The sequence below is a fragment of the Crocodylus porosus genome, unplaced genomic scaffold (genome assembly GCF_001723895.1).
Source record: "Crocodylus porosus isolate Cpor-Errol unplaced genomic scaffold, CroPor_comp1, whole genome shotgun sequence".
NCBI lineage: Eukaryota > Metazoa > Chordata > Crocodylia > Crocodylidae > Crocodylus > Crocodylus porosus.
This window is the reverse complement of record NW_017728886.1, coordinates 122,892,942-122,920,916: the sequence shown is the minus strand read 5'-3', so window position 1 is coordinate 122,920,916 and position 27,975 is coordinate 122,892,942. Positions and strand designations below refer to the sequence as shown.

At 41.9% G+C, this 27,975-nt stretch overlaps 1 protein-coding gene across 1 annotated transcript in view; it reads left to right on the top strand.

The window, feature by feature from the left end:
* SEMA5A (semaphorin 5A) overlaps positions 1-27,975 on the top strand; it is a 429,765-nt gene that overhangs the window by 194,790 nt on the left and 207,000 nt on the right. Inside the window, exons 7-9 of the mRNA XM_019541437.1 lie at positions 8,176-8,461; positions 17,942-18,077; positions 24,709-24,913. Of these exons, the coding sequence (XP_019396982.1) occupies positions 8,176-8,461; positions 17,942-18,077; positions 24,709-24,913 (627 nt within the window). The remainder of the gene's footprint in view (positions 1-8,175; positions 8,462-17,941; positions 18,078-24,708; positions 24,914-27,975) is intronic.

Here is a 27,975-nt window from a genome sequence, read left to right as displayed (position 1 = left end):
CTAGCTTTGTATCAGATGTTGTGCAGAATGGTCTTGGTCAACCTATTCACCATGACAACCATTCATCATCAACAAAATTTTTTTTACAAATTTCAAAGAAGCACACAATAATTATAAACAATAAAATATGTGCAATTTTGAATGACACTGACTTGAAGATGGAAAAATTATGGCCAAATTCTGTTCTACTTATTGGGTGTCTAAATGGACTCAGGTACCCAAGTATGATTCTGTTCTACCTTGTGTAAGTCCTGAAATTTCATTAATGTATCTACTTTTATTATATATCATCATCTGAACCTTAAAACTGAGTCACAAAAAAACAGTTAGGAGCAGGAGGACTCAGCCCCATTGTATTAATTCTTTTTCAGGGACTGGTGCCAGGTGGAATAGAATTGCACTTAGATATCTAATCCTGTTTACATGTCTAGCCGTTACTGTCTTTTGCAGCTGACATTGTATCAGTTAATAGCAAGAAACATGATCCCATACTTTGTCACCCAACTAGCAGCAAGCAGACTGTAATGTAAAGGTGCTATAGAACACAGCCAAGCAGGGATGTAAGCAAATTAAGTATGATGTGGGGGCCGTGACAATCAAGGATTAAAATGAGTTTTCAAACTTGGCCAAGGAGCTGACAGAATTGCAGGAACGTTCTCTTTTAGGTATCAAGAGACTGTTGAAATGCTGGAGAGCTGTGAAAGTGCATTTTATTTTAGAAGGTTAAGAACTATCCATGCACCGATATGGGGCTTCATTACTGACTAAGAATATGAGCTGACAAGTGATAAAGATCTGTCTCTTCCTGAATGCTTTTTGTACTGTGTGCAGCTATATGACTGCTTTTCTCATGGCAATCAAAATGCATGATGCATCTCAGGCCACAGATGTATCTGAAGTCATGGAAAAGGTAGAGAGCTTTCAAGTTGGAGAGCCATTTTGAAGAACAGGCTACAGGACAATTTTATCCGTCCCACCATAAATGAGAATTTGAAGACATTTTTAACTATTCATCAAAGTGCATTTAATTCATATGCATTAAAGGTATACAAAAATGGAGAAATGGTTCCCCTTTGGTGCAAGTCCTTTGAAACACTTCTCAGTGCTTAGTCATCATGCTTAGTTCATATTTGAAGATCTGATGGATGTTGTCAAGGCTGCAAATAGAGAATCATTGCACAATGAATTTTGTGTACACCATGAAGTCATGTAAAAGCTCTAAGACAGTGCTCAAGCTCCAGCTCACAGACCAGACCTGGCCCACAGTGCTGTGTTGTCTGGCCTGCAGGACATCCCACAGTTCTGGAAATTTGGCAGCAAGAGAGTGGTGGTACTGTTCCTCTGCTGTTAAACCTCTGAACACCCTGGATCTGGCACCCAATTCCAGGATGCAGGGCAGGGATGGTACCAGGCCCTGGGACCCAGTCCCAGGGAAAGGGGGTGGTGCCAGGTCCCCAGGGCCCAGTCCCAATGTGTGGGGTAAAAAAGGGGTGGTGCCAGGCCCCAGAGCCCAATCTGGTCCACAGACAAGCCTATGCCACCTGCTTGGCCTATAGGGCCAAAAGGTTGAACACACTGCTCTAGGATGTTGAACAAATAGATCACAAGGGGCTGATTTCTTTTTCCAACTGCAAGTGTCTAGCTCTTCATACCATGGTAAAGCATGTGATACCTGTAGCTGTGAGCACCACTACAAATAAAAAACTATTCTGAATGAGAAAGTGTGTATGGGCAGATGAAAGAAATAGGATGAAACTCTGACCTTGTCAAGAGGGAACTGTGTGTTCAAGTCAGCTTCAACAAATCATATAGTAAGTACCATGGATTTATCTTTGGAGGAAGGGATTTCCTTACAGCTACAAAGAGGCTTCAAGAGGAGGGTTGGAGAGAGGCTTGTGTAATTCCTAACCTGTGGCCTGGTGGTTAGCTCTCTGTGGGAGATGTATGTTCAACTGTCTTTTGGTTAAGGGAGTCTAGAACCTGTTCCCTTGCCAACAATTTGACTTGCACCATGGCCAAAAGGGACCTGTGGGTAGGGATTGACCATTGCATGAATATGAGCCAGCAGTGTGATGCTGTGGCCAGCAGGGCAAACAACATGCTGGCATGCGTTAACCGTTGCATCTCGTGCAAAACTAAGGAAGTGATACTCCCGCTGTACTATGCACTGGTGAGACGTTGGAGTACTGCATCCAGTTCTGGGTGCTGCACTTCAACAAGGATGTGGAAAAACTTCAGAGTGTCCAGAGAAGAGCCATCCATATGATCAGGGACTTGCAGGAAAAGCCATATGAGAGGCTGAGGGACTTGGGCCTCTTCAGCCTACAGAAGAGCAGGCTGAGAGGGGAATTGGTAGCAGCCTACCGCTACATCAGGGGAGTACATCAAGAATTCAATGAACAGCTGTTCACCAGAGCACCCATGGGGAAGACTAGGAACAATGGATACAAACTCCTGGAAGGCCACTTCAGGCTCAATTCCAGGAAAAGCTCCTTCACAGTCAGGGTATCCAGATGGTGGAATAAACTCCTGCCAGTGGTGGTGCAGTCACCTATCCTGGAAATCTTTAAAAGGAGACTGGACAGTCACCTCACTGTGGTGACTTGGCCCCAGCTGTCTTTTCCTGCCCAAGTACAGGGGGCCTGGACCCAACGATCTTCAAGGTCCGTTCCAGGCCCTAACAATCTATGAATCTATGATGAGTACCCTAGCAATTAGTTTTTGACCTAAAACAAAGGAGGACTTTCCTACTCGTATGGAGGGACACCTCCAACTGGTATGGTTGCAGGATAAACTACAATCTGAAACTTCCTAGGTGCTTCACTCTGAATGCATCGTAAGTGCCATTTAAGCATGTAAAGTGTAATAGGATTTTGCCATGCCATCCCTTTTGATCTCTAGGTACCCAGCATTGGCAAAATAGCTGCATCCTTTCTGGTCTGGAGCCTCAGAGTAGGATTTTCACTGCAAACAGTTTTATTGTTACCTCTAGTTGCCCCCAGGAGTTCAGTGGCAGGCTGTTTACCTAAAGTTACTGTATTGCCTTTCTGCTTCTTTTCCTTTTATGCTATACATAGTATTCTCACAGGAAAGTCTCCTAAGTCTCCTACAGCTATATAGTAATTTTTCCTCACTGGTCACATCACTCTCAGATCACTCTCAGAATTTATAGTTATCACAAATCAGTATTCTTAGATTATACCACAGCAACTCTGTGCTTGCTTAACACACATCTTGTACCCAAATAATGTGACTAATCACCTTCAAAATTGAAAGATATATATTTGTCCTTGTAGAACTATCTGCAAATATAGCAATAAAAGAGCGACTTCATCTCTCACATTACGAAGTTTGGCTGGATGGCCTCTACACTGATAGATTTGAGTTCTCTGCAATAACAGGGAACCTATGAACTCATTTTTTCCTGGACAAGAATATCCCATTTTTTTTCTCCCTGAAACTCCAAAGCTACTCAATCCATTTTCTTCCAAAAAATCAATTGAAATAAAGTCTGACAGGATAATCCCTCCATATCCATGGATCCCTTGAGGGGTGAGAGCAGGAATACATGTCATGCAAATAGGAACAGCTTTTACAAATTTCAGCAGCAGGTCACATTTTTATCAATTCATAATCAGCAAAGCATATGCACACAGGTGTTTTCATTTATTTTCCCTGCCCCCTCGCATTAATTTATATTCATATACACAAATACATATATATGTACATGCATGTCTGTATGCATATATAAATGTATAAATGTGTATGTTCATATACTTCATGCATTATATATAACGTTAAAAAATGCTGCCCAGAAAAAAAAAAATTACATGGGTTTGTCGCTGGAGAATGAAAACAGTTATGCTCCTTCTTATGGGACTTTTTAACTCCTAACAGTTATGACCTGCTAAGCAGCTGTCCACCACTTATACTTCCAGCACTTTTAATACAGTTTTATGTGTCCCTGATCCTGCATTCAGGTCTTTGTCTGTTCACATAGATTTCTGTTGAAGTCACTGGGCAGCTAGAAGTCTCAGCTGGTCCAGTCCAGACCAGGGACTTAGTGGTTAATTTTCCCACAAATATATTTTATGGGGAAAAAATGAAGGAGTCTACATGGTTAGGATTTGTGCAGTAAGTAAGAAAAAAGTGTTATAGATCAGTCTTGATACTGCTGAGCAGGTTAAAAGAACAAGTGGGCTTTTAGACTGTAAAAAGTCAAACACAGTTTGAAAGTCCTTCTTTTTCATCCTGTCTCATGAGGTTTGTTCCTTTCTACGCGCCATTAGTGGATATTGACTTAAATAGAACTAAACCTTTCTACTGTACACAAATAGCCTAAGTTTCATCCAGATTGCTGAATCTTTTTTCATTCCAGGCAGTAGTCCCTCTCCTGAGTATTAGAACATTTTGTAATGATAATGGGGTGGGGAAGTAACCTCATCCATTATATGGTAATGGAGGTCCAAGGTTATCTTTTATACCCATTACAGTTTAACAGAAGCAGTGAATAGATATGTTACAGATATAAATTGAAGTCAGGCAATGAGAAGCAGTGTTTTTATCCCTATTAGCCTGACATTCCTAAATGCACTTTAAGATCACTTTTAGTGAAGGAGTAGTGTGACATTTGTCCCATAGAACTGGAAATTATGATCCCTTCTAGGAGTGGATGAAAGACAACATGTTTATAAATAAGAAAAACAATATATAAGTAAACTCACATATTTGTATATATATGTAACATCTACTCAAACTGATTAACCTGTCTAATATGTGGGATATGTATGTTGTAAAGGTTTTAACATCAATTTCTGATTTCAGCTTTAGAGTAGACCATCCAAGTCATCCCCCAGAAAGGGGTGTTTAAATGTTTGTCAGATAACATCTGTATCTTTATCTTCGTCTTTCACATTTTTACAGAAAAAGCAGCTGAAGGAAGTTTGAGTTTTTAAATACTCATTTCATTTCCCTCCACTTATAATGTTAAGAATATATATGTATTATATTTCTATCTATAAAGAATGAGTGTTCATAAATACTTCAGTGTAATTTCTACAGATATGAACTCTAACAGTAAAGTGTTAAGCCTTTTAAGCCATTGACACTGAATTTTTTTTTGTGTTTGCACAGTGAAAAGCATATTAGGTGTGCTCTTGGAAATAGAAAATAATTATTATTTTGTAACAGTGGCATGGAGAAGTGTAAGTGCTGGGAAAACACAAGTTAAGTTCCCATCTTGCTTTCCTTGGAATGCAGATCTGTTGATTGTAATGTGAATTTTATATATAAGTGGTCTGAATATACAGGGTGCATCTACATGAGACACTTAATGTGCAGAAGCCTAATAAAGCTGTGCAGTAGCGTGCTGGGCAAAAACCATGTTAATTTGCTACTGTGCAGTAGTATTAGGCTGCTGCACAATAAGCATCACTAAAAACTCATGCACCAGTGCTACTGCACAGTAGCGCAAGTTACTTTGTGTTTAGTTAGTACTTCATTAAGTGAGTACTAAATTAAATGCACAGAAACTACTGTGCATTAATGAATATAGAGACACACCCATAGGGCTCTAATAGAGTAATCATTATCATTACTAATACCTACCTCTTTGTCTTGTGTTGTACATGATGCCAGCTTTACTTCTATTTCCACATTGTTCTTGTTTCACTTCTTTAGTCTCAGATTTTAGAACTCAAAGGGTGCATCTACACATCACTCTATGTCACTATACAACATGTTATGGCAATGTAGTGATCATGTGAATCTACACGTGACTGACAACTACTTCACTGTAGTGGTGCACTCCCCTGTTTGCCAGTACATCAAAGTAACAGCGAAAACTAACTGCCTACCTCATGCATAAAACAGTACAGGCAGTTGCTAAAGCATGGTGCACTACCTTTAGGAAGCACTAAAGCATGGCACAGTAGCAGCGTCGCCATCAGGGATGTGTAAGCACGTCCAAAGTCTTGGATATTATGGGCTTAATCCAGTCAGCTGAACCGTGATCTTATTCTGCCTGGCTCAAGTCACCAATGCACAGTTAATGCAAGAGGTGGCTGGGTCCTCCTCCTCTTTTACTGCTTTTTGTGACTTAGTCTTGAGGCTAAGATAATGGTGTGTTAAATGTGGGTGCATTAACATATTTCAGGGAGTTGAGCAGGATGGAATCCAATTACTCTTAGGATCCTACATACACTTAGACATCTGGACCTATGTTCAGTACAAGAACTTTAGAACCAAACAAGGAGATAGTTATCATAGGAAGTTGAGAGAGAAGAAGAATTAATATTGGACAAGAGATAGAAGGAAGGATCAAGTGAGAAGGATATGTGGGAGGCATTTGTCAGTAAAGCTGCCTGGAAAATGATATTTCTATCCCATGGGGGAAAAATATTTTTTAACGATGATCCCAAATCAGGACAAAAGTTCAGAATTTTGGAGGACTGAAATTCTTGCCAACACAAAACATGTTCCTCAAAGCTCCTTGGTCTGCCTGGCTCCGTGTCTGTTCACCAAATGGGATGCAGGGCTTCAAACTACCCAATCTTCCACTAACCAGTCAAACAGCCACGTTGCCTGGATGCCTGGGTAGGTAACAGTTGCCTGGCCAGAGAGTTGGCTGCCTAGGAAAAACCAGTCATCCAAGGAACATAGTAGTCTCCAGACTTGGGGAGTTGGTGGCCACCGAACCTGGAAGTCTAACAGGTAGACAACCAGTTGGGAAGCTGGTCAGTTGGTAGTTCTGCTCATCGGCAGAACTGAATAGTCCTGGGATCTGGACAGCCAGCTGGCTTCTATGATGTAGAAGTGCATTGTGGTCAGGCTTGACAGACTACCTGGGCTGTAAGAAAGTGGACATCCGGCTTAAGGAGCCTGGCAGCCCACCATCAGGCAAACGGGCTAGTCGGGAAGTCAAACAAGCTAGCTGGGAGCTGTGTGGCCTGCCTCTCCCTCACTAGGTAGGCAGGTGCCAGGGACTGTTCACCTAGGGAAACAGGCTGCATCAGAGCCTGGTAGCCTTCCAGGCAAGCTATGGGGAACTGGAGGAACCTAGGAGCAAGGCAGTCCAGCAGGCTACCAGGAGGATTGGCAGAGGGGCAGGGAGTGTGGGAGTCTAATGTGCTGTCAGGTGGTTTCAGACAAAACTGTCAATGGAATTGTGTCTGGTCAGCATCTTCTAGTACAAGCATGTTCTGCTGAAAAACATTCACCCAGATCTACTTAATAAAGTTCTTTGGGTGTTGTGCATCATAGACAACATTCAGATAAAGACTTTTAGAATGAATATTGGAATTGAAAGCAAGAACTCTTACCCCATTCCCACTCTAGGAACATCAGCATTTTACAATTAGCCTTTTTTTCTCTAGAGACCATACATCTAATTTGGCTTTTCTTTTAAAAAACTCAGCAAATTATCAGCTTCCTTCGACAACCTGGATACTATTCAACCTTAGTAAACCCTACAGGAAATGTGCTATATGCCCATTATTTCTGCTGTCCGTAATTTCTGACTTCACTTTTTCTTGCAGTAGTTTATTCCTTAGTTTCTGATTTCTTAGATTACTTTTTTGTATTGTCTGATTTCTCTATCATGTTTTCACTTTTGTTGCCAAGTTAAGTCGGTTGCATCCATATTTGGTTTTTTTTTAAAAAAGAAAAGAAGACAACAACAAAAATAGTCCAAAATTATTGCAAGTTTTAATGGAGTTAGTCTCAATTCAACAGTTCCTTCTTTGTCATCCAAGGAAACGAGTACATGCTTAACTGCTACACTGAAATCAGTGGGAATTTTACCACTGTTGTCAATGAGTACAAGATCAAACCCTTTCTGACTAGGGTTAAATAGACTCACATGCTTGTCAAGATCTGGTTTATTACACCAAACTATGATTAGAAATTGTTAGGTTTTTGCAATCATGTGTTCAGTAACTACCTTTTCTGTACTCTCCCTGGGATGTCCAGAAATGCAGAACTGTAGGTTATGTCTACATCAGCATCATTGTCATTTCCTTTATTTCAGCACAGAAAAATAACAATAATGTTTGGATTTAAAAACATATGCTTTGTCTTGCTTCTATATTTGGTGAAAACCTAGCTTCTATGTAAGGACAAGCCTATGTATCAACTGTCTGTGATATCTATTTCCTTTTTTTCTCCAACTGTTTTCAGAGCCAAATTTTGTCTCATCCTATGACATTGGGAACTTCACCTACTTCTTCTTTCGAGAGAATGCAGTGGAGCATGACTGTGGGAAAACTGTGTTCTCTCGGGCTGCTCGGGTCTGCAAGAATGATATTGGTGGCAGATTTTTGCTGGAGGATACTTGGACCACTTTTATGAAAGCTCGTCTGAACTGCTCGCGCCCTGGAGAAATTCCATTTTACTACAATGAGCTACAAAGTACTTTCTTCTTGCCAGAATTGGACTTGATCTACGGAATTTTTACCACTAATGTGTATGTAAATTGCATTGTATTTTACAAATGAAACATTTTTAAAATGTCTACATGCACACACGCACACACACACACACACACACACACACACACACACTGCAATATAATAATGTGGAGTGTGTGTGTGTGTGTGTGTGTGTGTGTGTGTGTAAAGGGTCCAAAGATGCCCTGTTCTTGTGTTAATGGACTGGATAGAGAGTAAAGAGATTACAAAAATAACCAAAGTGCTTCAAACCAGTGACCCATCTGAAGGTGCCCTACCTTCAGCAAAGAATGAGCAGGGTCAGATGCTTCAGATGTGAACTTCTGTGGAGTGTACTCTCAACAGAGGCAAGCTTTGTCCTTAAGGGCCCCTCTATATATGCAGGTAAATGTGTAATGGGATCTAATCAGAATCCACACAGTCGCAACTCTGGTTATGCCATGTGTGCATGGCAGAAGGTGTGATTGTGGGATTGCAAATCAGATCTCAACATCCCATTGATCCCAGGCTCCACCTGCACTGGCAAGAAGCAAGTTCCCATTGCTAGGAGGCTCCTCAGCTGACGGGGCTCTCAGGCATGGGGGTGCTCCACACATCCTTGTTGCTGGGAGACCACAGCTGCTGCAATCTTCTAGTTCCAGGGGTGCACCATATACCCTCATGGTTGGGAGACCATAGCTGGCAGACCCACATACTGCCGCAGCTGGGAGATCCTCATGGCTGGGAGATGAGCTGCTACAATCTCTCAGCTTTAACCGCTCACCCCCACAGCTGGGAGATTGCAGCAGCTGGTCTCCCAGCCACAGGGGTGCATGGGGTACCCCCATGGCTAGGATTGTGCAGCAGCTGGTCTCCTAGCTGTGGGGATATGTGGGTCTCCCAGCTGTAGTCTCTGAGCCATGGGGTATACCTCCACAGTTGAAAGATAACAGCAGCTGCGGTCTCCCAGAACAGGAATGTGTGGGGCACTCTGGGGCTAGGAGCCCTGTCAGCTGATTGGACTCCCAGGATATATGCTCCCATGGTTGGGAGCCAGCATCACCTCAAAGCTCCCAGGCTTCAGAGTGCACATGGGTCCCCACAGCTGGGAGCTCTGATCAGTTGATAGGATTCCCACCCATGGGGGCGCAAGACAGCTATAAAGTTATTACACAGTTTCCAGCAATAACTTTATAGCTGATTGGATATTTTTAAAGCACCATAGTTAATTTGCATGTGTAGCCAGTCTAAATTAATTGTACAATTAACCAGGTAATTGCATAATCAGTGTACCTTATAGAGGGGCCTAAGATTTGCATTGCCATCTTGCTGTAGTAAGGAAAATATCACCTGTTTTGTGGAGCTTGGCAAGGGGAAAGGTCAAAAGGGGAAGAAGATATTTTTAGTGGAATGCAACATTAAATGTAGCTATAGAAAAACGTTTTAGTTATTGGCTCATTTTTGAGCATAACAAGATCATTGCTCATTTTGCTAAAAAGTGCTGTTATCTGTGATTTTAGCAGCACTGGAATCTGGTATAAGATATTCCAAACTATCTTGCAGCCAGTTTTGATATTTGTTTGAGTCCCAGAAAGAAATCTTAATCAAATCTAAAGTTCCATTATTATATAAAAAAAAATAAAAATGTAATTGTTAACATTGGCAAATAATTTTAAAAAAGAATCTCAAACAAATGTCAAGACCTTATCACTATTAAAAAAAATGTTATTCCATTTCCGACAGTTGAGAAACGAACTTGCTAACATGTCACAAATAAAGTAGTTCAGAATTATGGTTTAAGTGCCTTGAAAGAGTTTTGGCACCTTACTGTTGTTGGGAGCTTGCGCACAGCAGCCTGCTTCAGTATGTGGGACACCAGCAGACCCGGGCACAGGCATGAGCGAACCGGGCAGCTGCACAGGGCCTGGACAAAAAGGGGGCCCAAAAATGAAAAAAAAATTACAGTTGCAAAAGAAAGTTTTAATATTGTGCATATACAGGGCTGGCAGTGTTATCAATAGAGAGCAAACTGTTTAAAGACATTGAAACCAAAGATGTGATAAAGATTTTTGCGTCAAAAAAATCATTATCTCTGGCAAAGAGGGGACCCGATACTAAAAGTTTGCACAGGACTGCCAGGAGTCTAGGTATGGCACTGGGCACTGCTGTGAAATGTCAGGAGAGTTGAGCTGTTTTCCCAGTTCTACACTCATTTGCTGTGTGGTTATGGCATAAGTCATTTTCAGCCAGGTTTTTAAAAGTATTTAGATACCTAAAAATGGAGATAGATGCACCTATCTGTATCTTTAAGTGCTCAAATGCCTTTAAAAATCTGGCATTTTGCTTCTCTGTCTCTCAGATTTTCCAACTATAATACAGGGACAATATTTTTTATACTTTTTTGTGTGTGTTTTGAGCTAAAGGTAGTATATATGAGCAAGGGCTCCATTCTACAGAGACTTAGGAATGTCAACACTCAGCATGTAATTCTAGGAGTCAAACCCAAGTTGTGTACCTGAGTTTCCTATGCAGTGATTGGAGAGTTAGGCATCAAGAGATACTATTCGTAACACTCAGAAGCCTGAGACAGCCAGTAGGAAATGCTGAAGAAAAGGGCTGTGTCTAAAATACCATCTTTCAGTAGAGCTTATGCACCTATATCCCCAAACCTGAATTAGACATTTGTGTGAGACTGGAATTCACAGCCTAGAGCCCTCTCTTGATAAAGGCACCTTTGCTATACCTTTGTCCCTCTTTTTTATTTTAAAACAGCTGAAAGAGACCTCACCTTTTTAGATGCCATATTTATTCACCTACCCTTTCCCCAAAATCATCCATCTAAAACTGATTTTCATATTAGGATGAGGCAGGGGAACACTGAAGGGCAGGAGGCCAGCCAGAACTGAAGCCTCCAACCTCATGGAGCAGGGGCAGACTCCCATCCTCAGCATCACTCCTATTCCCGTGCTCCAGGACTGCCAGCTATTGGTTTAACCCTCTAACAGCAGCTGTCAAATTGGCAGTAGATGGTTGGCTGAACAACAGTGGGAGACGAAGGGGAAGTGATGCTGAGTATTAGGCTGTACCTCTGCTCCATGCCACTGGAGGGTTCAGCCTTGGCTGAGCTGGGGGCATGGCAGGCAAGACTGGAAAAATCTATTTTTTTCTTCACTCTGCCATTCCAAAACATGGCACGTGACTTTTTCAGGGGTGTGCAGTATACACATAAGTGTAATAGCCTAGTTGTTACAACTTCCACCATTTCCTTGTAGACCCAAATTCAGTGCCTGCATGAGCATCTAACCTCTAGTGTGGCCAAGCCAGGCTGGCATAGGAGCATTTTGCCACCATCTGGTTAAAACTTTACAACCAAGAAGGGTAGGTTTGTGGGATGAGAGATGCAGCAAACAGGTGGGAGCCTATCTCTAGCCCAGTAATGAAGGCCGTTTCCTGCCAGCCTCTCCCAGGTGCTGCTCATGCATTTTTTCTAATGACTCTTTAATGAGTTTTGGGAGCAGAGACCAGAACTCAAGATTCCCCACTGCTTGAGCTGCTCCTTGGGCTCCCTCTTGCTTGCTTTCCTCTTAGGTCCATAAGACTTGCATTTCTGACTATGGAGAATACCCCAGCCCAGGCCAACCTGGTGGTCAGGGCACTCTTCTGAGAGCAGGGAGGTGGAAGGTATAAGCTTGAGCTGTCTCAGGTACAGGAGGCGTGTAATCCAAATCTCCTATGTCCTGGAGTAGTGCTCTAAATAGCTGGTCATTTATATAAGGTGGCCAGGCCCTCAACTCCCCCCATGTCTGAGAGAAAGTTGCTGTGATTTGCAGTAAACTGAGGACTGTCTACATGTGTTAGATATGCTCAGAGCATGTTTCAGACTCTCAGGACATGAACACTGGGATGACAAGTTTGTGAAGCTTAGTAACCAAGATGCTCAGCTCAGCCAGGATAGTGGTAACTCTGCACATGCACAGTAGGAGAACATTAGGTATCTGAGGAGCTCTGCTGGTGAAAACTGAGATGCTTATGGACTCTCAGGTGCCTGAACACATAGGCATAGGGTAACCATCTTTTCAAAGTGCAACAGCAGGACGCATGCCATTTACAAAAGAAATGGGGGGAAGGGACAGTATTATACCACTGGCACTGCCTGTAGGAGCTCTACAACAAGAAGTGAGCGTGGTGAGGTGGTGACATAGGGCACCAATGGGGACAGCTGGAGGAGTGAGGAGGCTTGAGGACAGCTGGCTGCCCTCCCTCCCCAGCCCTGCACATGTGCATATGGTAGGAGCAGGGGCAAGCACCACTTTCCCTTGAGGGGAGGGCATTCTGAAGGTGGGTTCATGCTTTTGGAGCATGTTGGGGGCAGGACCTCAGACTTTGTGATGTCTCTGAATGACACGTGTAACCAGGGGGACAGAGCCCTAGAGGTTGGGGGAAGGGGAGAGAAGGGAGAGGGAGTGACATGGGAACTGTGCTGAGAGGAACCTGGGACAAATGCTGTCCTGGAGTCATTCCATCTGGGACCAGGACTTGGTGTTTACATTTTGGGACTATCCCACCCAATTGGGGATGGGTGGTCACCCTACTTAGGCAGGGTTTTGAGGACTGGATTCTTGGACTTAGGGTTCTAAATTCCTCTAAAATTTCACTATCTAAGATTTGGTTTGGTTTTTATCTGGTTCTGAGAGTTGCTTTTTTAAAATAATAATCTGGGGGCTGGGAGTGTTCAGTAGGGACAAGATGGATGAATTTTTCCTTTTAAATGACTAGTTTCTGAATCTGTCTCTTTGTTTCACTAACTGCTACCAGTTGCCACAGCCATTTCTTTCATAGTGGATGTTCTATGGCAGGGTTCCACACATCACTACATGATAGCTCCACATAGCCTTTAAGGCATCAATACTCCTCTTCCATGGGGAAAAGAAACCCACAAGAGAGGAATACTATTCGAAAATCATCATAAGGATCCTCTTATGAACTTGGAGCCCATTCTCCCTCACCCCCAGATCAGAAGAGTTTGCCATTTCACAGAGTGGTAAAGTGGCATGATCTACAAATTATATATTTTCTGAGGATCTGGAAGGGGAGAATTAGAAATGACTCCACCCCTGGGGTCACCTTTTCCCCATGAAAGCAGGCTTTGTTTAAAGTTGCTGCTTCTGATGGCTGCATAGGATGCTGTGTCCCAGGATAACCAAAGTTGCACGTAGAACCTCGTCAGGTCATTATAGACTTTTTTTGCTTAAGAATTTTTTTTCTCTGAAAAATGTCAGTGAAAAATACCAATATATTGTTTATCTACTCATGCAATTTGTTTGCAAAATATTGGGGTTTTACACTGAATAACTCCACAGCTGCATTTCCCCGCCAGAGCTCTTACCTATTGGGCAGTGGTTGTTGGCCATCTTGTCCCTATATCACCCAAAGAACTTCAAACCTGCAATCTACCTATGGAAGAATTAAGTGCTTTACTAGAGAGTGTCCAGAATGCACTTATTTCCATCAGTGTAAATGGAGGAGCACATTGTGTCCTACTGGGCTGCACTCAGCATTCCTTAAAAGTACAGTGATTTTTGCCTGAATTATCTGGAAAATTGGCCCCAGTGGTTGTTTAAAAGTACTGTAAAACACTTGATGTGGAAAAAGTTAAATGTTTCTCTTTGTAAAAACTGAGACTCATAGCAAATTCCTCCCCCTTTGTTTGCTGTGACCACTGACTCCAGTACCACTGCAGGTCTACAAAGGGGACAATTTTATTTCTTTCATACAATCGCAATCACAGTGCTATTGCAAATATTACGAGTGAGTTGCCTGTTATGGCACTTTATGTCAACAAGTTTTTATCACATTTGAGACTAATTGTTTCTGCACATGGTCATAATATAAAATTTCCTTTCATGCACTAGGTTTTGGGTTTTTGCCATAACATGGACAAATAGAAGGAAGCAAAGTGCTCTTTTGTCAGGGTAGTTTGATGTTTGTTTTGTTGTTGGCAGATTGGATCCCCAGGGATTATTTTCTTTTCCCTGTAAGTTTGTAAAATATCAATTTGAAGCTTCTACAGTAGATTTTGCTTTCCAAGACCTTATTTAAACAGCAGAGTATTATGAAGAGATAATGCTATGTGGATCAGTTGTCAGCAGTTTTGCCCACAGTGAAAGTTTGTGGAACTGTCTGCCAGCTTCATTATCTATCCATTTATCTAACATTGTGAAAAGGGACAGCTCAGGAGTTTAATCCCGGGAGTTATGTGCATTGTTAGGAGAGCAATTCCAGACCTTAATTTACTGTTAGCTGTTGAACATTCTATTTGTTTTGCTCCTGTTAAAGGCATTTTTACAGATATTTTATAAATCCCAAGTGCTGCACTTTTTTTTAGAGGTAATTTTAGTTATGTCTTCATGTCATGGCCAAATAGTAATTTACTATTGAGTCCTATATTAGAAATTCTGATAGTCACGATACTCAGAATTATGTTCTCACAATATAAACTTAGTACACTGCAGATATGGTATATTTCAATAGCAGTAGAGGAGATTGGAACAATTTGCCTGACTAGTGCTTAGTTATTTAAGTGTGTAAGCTTACATAGTGTTAAGTTAAAATTACCTGGTCATTTATTTCCTTTTGCTAGTCATCTGGCACTTGTGAGGCATGTTGGGAATGCCACATATTGTCATTTGGGCTAGGGACAGAAATTGCACATAGACTGGTATAAGTGATTGAAGTCAGTTCAAATCTGTAACACAACGGAAGTTTGGTGCACGTAAAAGCTAGGGACAGGCATTCAAGAAGCCTGAGCCTGACCTGATTCAATCTTCTCAGGTTAGTCTAACCTGGCTAGGTTGAACCAGTTTGCACAGACAGACATTCTTTCTGGACTGAGGAAATGCCGGCACATGCCTGCAGTGCTTTAGGCTAAAAGCTGGGGGGCACTAGATTATCCCTCTCTTTCATTCCACGGTGCTGAGCTGGGGGGGGAGGGGGCAGGGGAGGGGAGTAGCCAGGCCCCAGTAGGATGCTCTGATTAGACAAGTGTGTAAACCCCAACCCTGCCTGCACTGTCCCAGGCTTTTCCCTGCTGCTGCTCAGGGGCAGGAGTGTTGCCAGACCCTACCCCCAGGCTAGCACTCTGAGGCAAAGCGGGTGTGTATGCAATGCATGTATCTGTTGCTGATACTGAACTTTTCAATCTCCCTCTCCCTGCTTCTTCACACTGTCTGCAAATCTGACAGGTGAGGGAGCCTGCAGGAGGCTGATAGCAGTGTTTATCAGCCCATCAATAAAACAAAAGCCACTCTCATTAGTTCAATCTCTTCTTAAACAGATTTTTCCAAGGAAGGAATGGAAGTACATTACCAGCTGACCTGTTGATTAGCTCCAAAAAGTCTAAAGCAGACACTGTTCTGTCTGCCTATCCCAGTGAAATTGGAGACACACACACCTACCCCCGTCATCATTAGATAACATATCACATGCCTAGGGTGTGTGGGGCTGGGGCCCATGCTGTGGGAGATGGGAGGCAAGTGGGGAGGGGGGAATCCCTGCTTGAATAGCAAGCAGCGAGGCAGGGTGTGGGGTGGAGGTGCAGGGGGAAGCCAGGCAGACACTGCTGTGCCTGCAATCTCTGTTGGAGCCATGGCTAGGAAAAGAGGGGCAGGGCCAGTTTTGTTCTCTGGAGCAGCCAGCACAGCCCAGGGCTGTAAAGCCTCTGGGATGCTGAGGGGACTGTGGTTTAACTTAAACTAGGAAGGGTCTGGGACAGACATTGCATAAACCAATTTGACCCAAATCAGTTAAGTCTGATACTACATTCAACCAGGTTATCTTAACCCATTTTCAGCCATTTTAAAACTGGTTTATATGCACTGAACTTGTATTCTATTACAGGTTTAAACCCATTTCTGATCACTTAAACTGGTTCATGTATAATGGCTGTCCCTAGCCAAGCTGCTTTCAAAATGGCTGAAACAAGTTTAAGGTCATTTGGAGGGATGTAGTATCAGACTTAACTGATTTAGATTAAATTGGTAGGGCTGTGCGAAATTTCACTGAGTGTTTCATTTCAAAGCTGTTTTGACATGTTTCAAGCTTGAAACAGTGAAATCAAAATGAAACAAGAAGCTTTGAAACACCTTTAAAACAAAATAAAGACACTCGAAACATTTTGAGTTTTGAAACAGCCCAGCGGTGGAAGGCAGGGGAGAGCCAGGGGTGAGCTCCAAGCAGCTCTGGAGCCCCGTGAAGCTCAGCCTGGTGGCGGGAGGTGAAGCGCAGTCCTGACTCTTCCTGCCCCCCACCACCGGTCTGAGCTACATGGGACTGGTGGAGCTGATTGGAGCGTGGTCCTGGCTCTGCCCACCTTCCGCCACTGGGCTGTGCTCCATGGGGCTGTGAAACAGATATCAAAACAAAACAATGGTGTTTTGCACAGCCCTATAAATTGATTTATTGAACTTCTGTCCCAGATCCCCTCCAGATTCAAGTTAACTTAGTCCCCCCACATCCCAAGATGCTTTGCACCTTCCTTGTAACCCCCTTCCCCCAGCCCCTTGCAGGGTGAGTGGACTAGGGTTGGCCCAAGCTATCTTCTCCAGTCAAGTAGGGAGACATGTTCTAGTGCCTCCCAGCTTCTGGCCTGATCCATTGCAAGGCATGTGGCTGCAACCTGGGAATCAAAAGTGAATGTCTGCTCACTTGCCTATCAGTTCAATGTACATAGCTTAGTATATCATGCCTCAGACTTTTTGACTGTCTGTACTTAGCCTTGGAAGATCTAGGTTTAGTTCAGCTCTCCAGAGGTTTAATCCAGATTCTAGAGGAACTAAGACGTGTCAGGCTGTGCCATTATCTCAGTGCATTATCTCATTAATGGACAGGAAGACTAATCCAATCTACCCCTCCTTAGCTAAAGAAAGTGGCTTTGATATGTGGAATCCAGTGTGGGGGGGAAAGTGTATGAAGTAGTTCGATCAGAACAGGACTGGGTTGCAGGACCTCCTGGGTATCAACCCAGGCCCCCTCAATCATCCTGGACAAGGCAGATTTTTTGTTTGGGGTTTTGTTTCTATGCTTTTGTTTTACAAAGTATAAAATGAATACTTTCTGGATCCCTTTCCTGGGTGCGTTGTCAGAATAGGGTTAGTATAAAGTGCTTGGAAGATGAAGGTCTTGATCCACATGGTAGGAGACATGCACAAGCTGCCACTTGTGGTCATGGAGGCTGCTGAATTCATGCATGGATTTACCCTGTCTCCCAACTACCAAGCAAGCACAATTCTCGAAACTAACCCGATGAGAACGTAAGAGGACCTGAATCCTCATAACATCTGAGTGTTCTGGTTCTGACCACCCTCTGTCTGATCCGTTCCTGTTTTTTTGAGAACATCTAGAGTCGCAGAGTTAACTTTTGAAGTACTTTTAGAGTTACAGTGGGAAATATTGTTTTTCATGGTCAGTAAATGAATTCCCCAATACCTTTATTTAATTTTTTTTCTTGGAATCTTTTACAGGAACAGCATAGCAGCATCAGCAGTTTGTGTTTTCAACTTGAGTGCCATAACTCAGGCCTTCAATGGACCCTTCAAATATCAGGAGAACTCTCGCTCTGCCTGGCTGCCTTATTCCAATCCTAACCCTAATTTTCAGGTATATGTGGACAGGAGATGTTATCATTAGTTGCTTTCCATTTCTGAAGTATAGGATGGTTCACAGGTATCAAAATACAAACCAGGAAACAAGAACCTGACATTTCATATCTAGTCAGTCTGGTTATCTGCTCAGATAGATATCAGTGAAATAATTTACATTGCATAGACATCTGTTTACTTTATGATCAATAATACTGATATTTAGCCAAGTATATCCTCATATTTTCATCCAAATTGGCTAAAGGAAGAAGAGATTACAGTCTAAGAATTTCATTTAGTAAAAATGGTGAACTTTTAACAGTAGTATTTGCTGATGAATGTTTTATCAGCTTTTTTGCATGACTTCCCACCTCTAAAATTTTATGGGAATTTTTCACAGAAGAGCAAGCTTAACAAGGAAAAAATAATTTCAGATTACAAATTTATACACAATATATTTGTGTATTCAGGAAAAATTACCCTCTCTTCAGTTCATATCCGCCTAATATACACAGGTTCAGTTCTACTTTCTATGTATTTTCATATTACAAAATGCTGTTTCACAAAAAAATGACTTTTTAGTAGTATCAAAAATATAGTACATAGTATTTTTCCAAAATATTTGATATTTTTCTAAAAAACATTCTTCTAAAAGTGTTCCATGAAAATAAGCAATTTTTGACCAAATTCTCTTTCTAACAAAGAGCACTTACACACATGTGGGGAGTCTGCTCCAATGCACTGGAAATCCAGCACATTAATCGAATCTGCTTGAGCATGTAAGTTGACATGTGCTGGCAGCCTCGCACATTACATGTATCAGTGGTACAGCACATGTCAGCGCTGAGGAAATGCTGATGGTGTGCTTTGAACTAAAACATACTCAATGTGTTTTAGTTCAAAGTGCACTGCCACGATTTTCTCAGCACTAACGCGCACTGTGACACTGATACACCTGCTCCCAGTACAGCACCAGGTGCTTTTAATTAGCATGGCTCACTAATTATAAGTGTCCAGCACTGCATCAGAACCACATGTATATGGGACACATATTACTTTAAGTTTTAATTAGGATAGGCAGAGGTATGGTGTTGATGTTATATATATATTAAAAAAAAAAAAAAGGGAAAACCAGATTGTCTTTGGACCCAAGCAGATAGATTCATGAACCTTGATAGAGCCATGTTTTCTTTCGTAAGGCTCTATGGGATTATATGAGTGCACAAGGCTGACTGGAGGATCTGGTCTCCAAGTTTGCATGGTGTTAAGCAACTGAAACATAAAATCCCATCTGTCTCATTAGACTTTTTGTACACAAGGTATGTTCTCTTTGAGCAATATGAAGTAACTGAGGTTTTGAAAGTAGATATGTTGTGACTTGTAGCTCCATTAGGCCTCAGGTTGAGTTTTCTACTATTTTTACAAGTCTATTAAAGTAGAAAAAGGGGTTTATATGTGAGGCAAACACTGACTTTCTGCCATAATATAACCATGCTGTGGTTCTCTTGTCCAGATAATCTGTGTCAAAGCATTCTAAAAATGAGGCTTCTCTCCATGCTAGTGACTTAGGGTAGGTGATCGGTGCCAAAGTGTTTACCTAGAACCTGGTGTGTGTATTTGGGGTTCCTCCCACCCCACTTTTTCCCCTGTGGTGAGTGTTTGCTTTTATTCATGCTCTCACTCTCTCCCTTTTTATCCCCCTTTTCTATCTTTTCCCTTCTGGAGTGACTAAGTGACAGGATTTGCTTTGTGTGGAGCTGGTTTAGGTAACTAAGGGCTGAAGCTAGGATAGGAAACCTAATCAAAAGGCAGCCCCCAGTGAACAGTATGAACAGTAAACAGAGGGCTGCAAACAGAGAGGGAGTTTGCTTAGGGAGTTTGCCCAAGGAGGGAGCCAGGGTGCAGGAGACTGTGCACATGTGTGAGAGTGCGTGCAAGGACCCTGGTTTGGGTGTTTGGTGTGCAGGTTGTTGTAGTGTGTCTTTTTTCTGTCTTTCCCCTTCACTCTTGTTTTCCTTCTCCTTCCAGCGTAGGTGTTCTCCAGGGAGCAAAGGAGGCACAAATGGAGTCTGGGTCAGCTGTTGTGACCCGCATGGGGAGTACTATGTTTGTGGTCGTCTCAGAGAGTCAGGGGCACTTCACCTGCACCAAGTGAAAGCTGGTGTCTGCAGTGGAGAAGAAGATTGAAAGATTAGAAGCTGCATTGCATCAGGGACCAGGAAGATTACTTGGACATGAGTTACAAGAGGCTGGTACTGGAGAGTCCAAAGGGCAATGAGGAAAAGAGCCAGCATGGGCCTTTATAGACACGCTCTGGGAGTGTGTGGCCAGAGGGTGAGGGTGGGTAGGAGGGGGGCCATGCTTTAATTAGAGCAGCTAAGAGCCACTCTAATTAAAGTACCTAGAGCATCCCTGTGCTGAAAAATGGCAGTGGAGGTGCTTTATCTAAAGCTTGTTGTGGATACTGATACACATAACACCGGAGTCTGTTGAAGCGAAGTAATGACCATGCTCCAGCAGACTCAATTAATTAATTGACTGCAACAAAGGCTGGGTTTGGGGTGTGCCATTGTTCTTGTTGATACCAAAGCCAGAGGTTCCTGGTTGACCAATTGCCATATTTGGGGTCAGGAAGAAATTTTACTCCGTGGTCAGATTGTTATGGACTGTGTGGGGGGTTTGCCTTCCTCTGTAGCAGTGGGCATGGTCCTCTGTTTGGGGTCTCTTGAACATAGATTAGCAACCTTTTACAGAGGCAGGACTTTAGCTGCCATGGTTCCCTTGCTTTACCTGTGGCTGGTTAGGGTGTTATGTTTTGTGTTTTGTCAGGTTTGATGGTACTCTTATGGAGAGTTTAGAGTATGGATTGTATAGGATGGTTTGGTTAGGGATGATCCTGCCTCAGACAGGGGGTTGGACTCGATGATTTCTGGAGGTCCCTTCCAGCCCTATTTCTCTATGATTCTATGACCCATAGCTCCATTAAGCCTCAGGTTGAGTCTTCTGCTATTTACAGGTCTATCAAAGTGAAAGAAGGAGTTTATGTGTGAGGCAAGCACTGACTTTGTAACCATGCTATGGTTCTCTTGTCCAGTTCATTTGTGTCAAAGCAATCAAAAAATGGAGTGCTATCTGACAAAGAACAGAAGCATTTGGCTAAATCCTTGTCTAGAAACGTCTTTTTGCAATTTTCATGGGGCAGAAGATGCATAGACCCCAAAAAAGACGTGTATACACTTAGGTGGAGACATATCTCCAAGCACACCCCCACTCACCTACTGCTGCACATATGCTAAAAATAAAAATGGACATATGCCACAAAAGCTGTCCCAGGGGTGTTCCAGCATCTCCTCAAGTGCACTGGAGAAACCAAGTCTTGAGAGAAGCTGGAAAACACTCCAGGAGTCTTTCACCAGAATATTTCCAGGTATGGAATGTGCATGCAGAAATGAGTGAATGTGACACGCTTGGGTGTGACCTGTCTGGGCTACACTGGCACCACTGGGTAGGCAAACCTTAGCAGTGTTTAACCTGCTTTGAGGCAGCAACTAAACCTAACCCCTGTGGATATAAGGAGCACCCTACTCCACCCTGCAAAGCCCATTTGCTTGACATACTTATTGCTAAGGCTTTGTGTTTTAGCTTAGCAAAGAAAGGAAATGGTTTCAGAAAAGTGTGCCCTCTGATTTAAACCCATCAGCTAGAGTATATAATCCTCCGAAACTGGACTGACAAATCTGACTGTATCTTGTTCAAATCAATTAGTTTCAGGTGAGTCATTTTGTGAAACCTGCAAAATGAAAGGGAATTTGCAGACAGGGACAGATGCAGGTCTTTTTTGTTCTGCAGAATAAGACCCACTTATCCTCCCAGTAGATTGTTACCAACCAGGTGGCTCTGACAAGAGAACTAGAAATGGAAATCACATAAAATCAGGACTTAAAGCATCAACTTAACTGAAATACTTCCATAGATGGCATCTTTCTATCTAATGTGTTACTTGTACATGCAAGTTCTAGAATTTTGAAACACTCCTGACAGAAGTCCCTCTGATTACCTAGCACAGGAGTTTTCAGACTTTTTGGATCAGTGTACCCCCAGCAGCCAGACGCGGAGCAGGAGGTGGGGAGGGAGGTAGGGGTGTGGCGGGGCAGCACGGGATGATGGGTGGCAGCGCTCTGTCCCCGCTCGCCCACACATACCCCCTAGGGCCTTCTCAAGTACACCTGGGGGTACGTGTACCCTCAGTTGACACCCCTGACCTAGCATATCTTCTTGTAGGAGGTATAAAGTCTTTACATTCATGAAATAGAACCCCTAGTTGGGAATTGTGAGTGGTTTCCATTTCCTTTGTTCTTCCTAAGTGGTGTAAAGGAAGCAGAGCAGAGCATAATATCTGCCCCAAATTGCAGACTGGGCCTTGTAACTTTTTGAAATGTTTGGCCCTCAGCTGAAGTGACTGAAGACCACTGCATTCATATATCCTTTGTAATAAGCAAGTTACATTTACATCTAGATCTTAAGCTAGTGGTGGTTTCAGTGTGAAGATGTCACATTGAGCTAAATGTATAAAATAGCCTGCATATTTAACTCCTAGTCAAACCATTTTCTAGGCACTGAGATTTTTTTCTTTTTATATGGTTGATACTTAACCACATGGTTTACAGCAATTTACATGAAAAACAACACCACCATTTATTGTACAGTACATGCCAAAATGAAATTGCAGCATATCCCATTTTATGCAGGCAGCTTTGCAGCCAACTTCCAGGGCTTAGGGCTACATCCTGCCCTTTTGGAAGAAACGCTTAAATTGTAGATTTTAACAGATGTCCATGTGCCACGAGTGATGCCAAATGGCTACCTTTGCTCAAATGAATCTTTTGCTCTGCAGATTCAGCTAGCTGTAAGTGGGGCGTGTTGGCTCCATGCTTCACAGATTTGAAATGTCAGCATCCATCAAAAAGCTATCCCTGTACCCTGAGCTAGAGCTAACCACTTTTTGTAAGTTCAGAGTGCCTCACTGCAGCTTCAAAACCCACATTGGACACTCAAATGATTTATTTCTCGGTGAAGCCCCGATCTCCTTACTAAAAAGGAGTACTGTTTTCTGTAGTATATTTATGTCTGTGGTAAAAGATCAAAGGTTTTTGACATATAATCTGAAAGATTGCTCCACAGTGGATTTATTCTTGACACTATTCAGAATGTTATAAATAAGAGCCATAAGTATATAATGGGAAGGCTGACTATGCTCACACTAAATTAGATGCATCAAATGCTGTGGGTCCGAGGTTTCTGAGAGGTGTACACACACATAGCTTCGACAAGTCTAGTACATCATTTATGCTTTCAATACCAGGTCCACAAGATGCTTCCCAGTATTGAATTTGATGGCCAGATAATGAAGTGCCTCTGAGCTTTCATCAGTACAATATTGTACAGCTGAAGATACAGTCAGTTTGGTCATTTTAGCTTTTCCTTGATCCAGCTTTCTGCATGCTTGTAAGGTGTGGCAAGGTAAGGTCCCTTCCTCTAGTCCACTGTTTTTCCTCTGTCTCCTTCCTAAACCCATGAGGAAGAGCTAGCAGTTGTGAACTTGGGCTCCCTTTGAGCTTCACTTCGGGAGTTTGAACTAGTCTGATGCTTCAGATGCATCCCGCTGTGAAAATTCAGAGAAACCAAACTGTTTGAACTAACAACACTCAAAGCCGAAACTGGGAGATTTCTGCAGAGCGTGTTATTTCGGCTGTACTGTGATTCAGCTCATTTCTGGCATAGCATAGGTTTGGTTTTTCAATACAGTAAAAATAGTCTGACTATGGTGTGCTTTTCACAATGCTGACATGCCGGATACATGCTGCAAATATAGTGTTCTCATCTCATATATAGCTAGTCTGTTTTACATTTGAGTGGCTGCTCACTCACACACTTAACATAAGCACTTTCTGTGTCCATTTTTGTATACTTCAGAAAAATGGGAAGTGGTAAAGCAATAATAAGAATAAAATCATCATGTATTTTGCTCAGTTTATTCATGGCAGGAAGTGCCCCTTTTGTAATTTTTTATGTTGGTTGGAGGAAATGTTTGTAGTTTTCTTTTGCATAATATAAAGAGTTCTGAAGCAAATATTAATTTGTCACAGATTAAAATATTATTGTTAGGTCCCCTTGTCCATTTTTTGTTTTATGAATATGAAGTCCTTTAGGAGCTGCAATAATTCCATGTAAGCTTCTTCTATGCTATGGTTTTCATGTGGACCTTTATGGTCTGATAATAAGATGTGATTGGTCATGTCTTCAGGATTGTATTGATATTCATATTCATGAGACCACTGAACATTAAACTAACCTTTTGAACTTTTTCTTTTTTTCTGAAGTTATGGTATAGCTTCATGTGATATTATTATGACCTCATTTGCTTTTGCTCAGGCTGACCTCTCACACCACTTTAGACTGTGTTGTTTAAGTGTAACTCTCTCGTTTTTTTTTCTGTAGACCCCAGACAGCTATAAAACACATAACTGAGGCATAATTTTGGAATCTATAAAACAGATGTAGGACTTTCATGTTGAACTTTGTTTTTCTGTAATGCAAACAGAGAAGATGTGTTATTGATGGGAAAAAACGTTATTTTTCTGTGTTTGCAGTGTGGTACCATGGACCAGGGTCTCTACGTGAATCTGACTGAGAGGAATCTTCAGGATGCCCAAAAATTTATTCTAATGCATGAGGTGGTTCAGCCTGTCATTCCTATTCCTTACTTCATGGAAGACAACAGCCGGTTTTCTCATGTGGCAGTGGACGTGGTGCAGGGCAAGGAAATGCTTTTTCATATCATCTATCTGGCCACAGGTACATGCTTAATGGTACTAAGATAACTGTAGAAAGTCAGGAAGCCTTTTCAGTGATCAGTATATTAGGTCTCAATTGCCTAAACCAGGGGTGCTTAACTGCCAGTATGCAAGCCAGATCTGGCCCTTGGCATCTAGTCTGGTAGGCCCTGGCCCTGAACTCTAGATCGGGTGTGCAGGGCAATGCAGGGCCTGATCCTAGGGCATGGGGGCTGGGTGGGGGCAGCACAAGTCCTAGAACCTGATCCTGCCTGGGCAAAGGCAGCAGAGGGCCCTGGAGCTCAACCCTGCCTGGGCAGAGGCCATGTGCAGGCCCCTAGAGCCTAATCCCAGCACACAAGGGTGATATCTGTGATTCTGGCCCCTGGGGCCAAAACCATGAGCACCACTGACCTAAACCACCTAGGGCAACTGATTGGTCATTTCGACAGCATTCATTTGACCTTTCATCTTTTCCAAAGCAGATCAGCAGAATGGTGTGTTGGGCATGTAGATCTTTTGAACAAAATGTTATAAACCAAGGTTCTGCTTCAGTATCTCGGGGTTAATTTTCAGTGTTGTAATAACTCAGGGGCTCCAGCCCATCAAGATGAAAAGGACAAACTCAATTTGAAATGTGTTGATTCTTGCAGTCTAGAGTATGACCTTGCTCATAGTTTGTAAAAACCTTTAGAACCTTTTGGGATGGAAGATTTTTATACCAGTGCCAAATATTATCATCACTATGGCTGTTTTCATCTCTTCTTCAGCCAGCACAGATTTGCTGTCTATTCTCTTTTACAGGCCATGTTTAAATAATTCATTCTTAGAAATTTTTACCCCCTGCTATCCTTATCCTTTTACCGTGAAGTTTAGGAATGAAAGAAAAATATTCCTCCATTGAGAATGTCACTTCCTGGACTGTAAGGGGTTTAGCACAGAACGAACTTTTGCCTGAACTTTTAAAAAAGTAGTTGAACTATTTTTTACTGCAGAGTATTTTTGAAGCAGGTCACTGGTTATTTTATGCCACTGATCAAGATTCAGATACAGACTAGTGACAGTAAGCACAGTCTCAACTTGTAAACCCTCATTCACACAATTAGCCCTCATGTAATTGGTCCCAGAGGCATGAGTAGGGACTACTGTAGTTAACAGTGGTTTGCAATCTTTGCCTCTTTCTTACAGCTAATACAGTAGCAAGTATGGAGAATTTAAAAACTATTGGTTTTATCCTACTTTCATTTAAGTTGATGAAAACCACTCATTGATTTCAATAGGAGTGGGATCAATGGCTCATGTTATATTTCACCACAATTACAGCTTCTTAATAAAAGCAATACATTTTATAGCCTCCTTTTTTAAGGGTTGTGATGAAAAACATACTGTTTTATGGAGGACTGTGTTTCAATATATGGCTTAACTTTCTCTAGAAAATGTGTTACTTATGAATCCAAGCAATAAACTCATCTTTTACCAGGAGTCTTGTTTCTTTTGGGCTATTACTAGGAGATATTATGATCTTATATCGTCAGTTGAGACCAGGCTACTTGGGGTATTACCACAGCAGAGCAAGCTTACTCATTGTTCTGGAAACATATGTAGCAAAATAAAAACCTTTAAAAGATTATAACAGCACAAGGATTTGGCCAAGAATAGTCAAAACAACCCAGTGTTTAATAAATTATAGTATTTTAAGTGGAATCATAGCCATACTAAGTGTTGTTTATACTGTACAACCCTCCTGATAGAAATAGGATTACAGAAACACATTTTGAATTGTTTTTATACTTGGTTGCTATTGCTGCACTGAGATATTTGATCACATCATAATGGTAGCATTGAGCATGATGTAATTTCTCATAATTCATGATTGTCTCCAGGTTTTCAGTTTTGTTCATGGTGTTTTCTGTTGTATTTGATTTGGTAAAAGAGCATTCAGAGGTTTAAGTCTTTGAGACTGGCTAATGAACCATCCTTTCATTAAAATATATATTATGCACCTTCTGTGCAGTAGATTAGGGCTGAACCCTCTGAAGTTTTATTCAGCCAAAACTCTCAATTAATTCAATAGACATTGAGGTCACTAAGACCCTTACAGGAGCCTGTAGGTGACTTGTAGTAATTAGTCCTGCCTAACACAGCCCATGATAGCTGTATGTTAAACATATATGGTAGGAAAGAACAAGTATGCATATAACTAGTTAACAAATGGAGGCTTAGTGTTAATTTTAATGGTGAGTCCAGCTTCGTTTAAACATGAATTTTGCATTAAATATATTCATTTTTTTTAAAGCTTTCATATACCTCAGAGATCAGGGAGAGAGCGTCCTTGCTTTATCAGTTTGCCTTTAGCTAGTATGTCATGTTTCAAAACTAGTTTTTAAAATTGTCCCATTCCCACCACAGAACTATTTTGTAAGTTATAACAAGGGTGAATTTGGAACCAGAGTGCATGGTGTGTCATAACTGGGAAGATCTGGACTATGAGGCATTAGTATTGAGCCGTGTTCTTTTCTTCCTATTATAACTTTCCTCACACGAAGAGTTTTGGTTTTGGTATTTGGTTTGAAAGAGGTAGAGCATATCAACGTGCACAGGTGCATAGATGTTGGTGAGTAGGCTGGGAGCTTTCCCATATATTGCCACAAAATCATTCATACTAGGATATTATGAATTCTTGAGATATGGAAAAATTGTGTGAAATGCTTGAATTTTTAAATAACAGTTTTTCTAAGTTGTGACACGTTTCCAGTGTATTCCTGGAAATGTAGCAGAGGCTTCCTGTAGCAAATTAAAAACCTGTAAATCCCCATAGTTTTAGGAAAGGCTCTGTTGCCATGGGGAACAGACTCTGTTTGCTCTGTGTTTCAAAGGTCAGAGTTGAAGTCCTGTGAATCTGATACTTTTATTAACTTTTATTTTCCATCAATGAAATGATAGATGAATATTTTCCACAAGGAATGCTAACTAGGTTCCCTGCTTCTAGTGTTTATAAACCAGCAAATGAATGGGAGCAGAAGGATCAAGTTAGGTCCAGATGATCTGAGTAATAAAGCTACTAATGATTTCTTATTATGTACT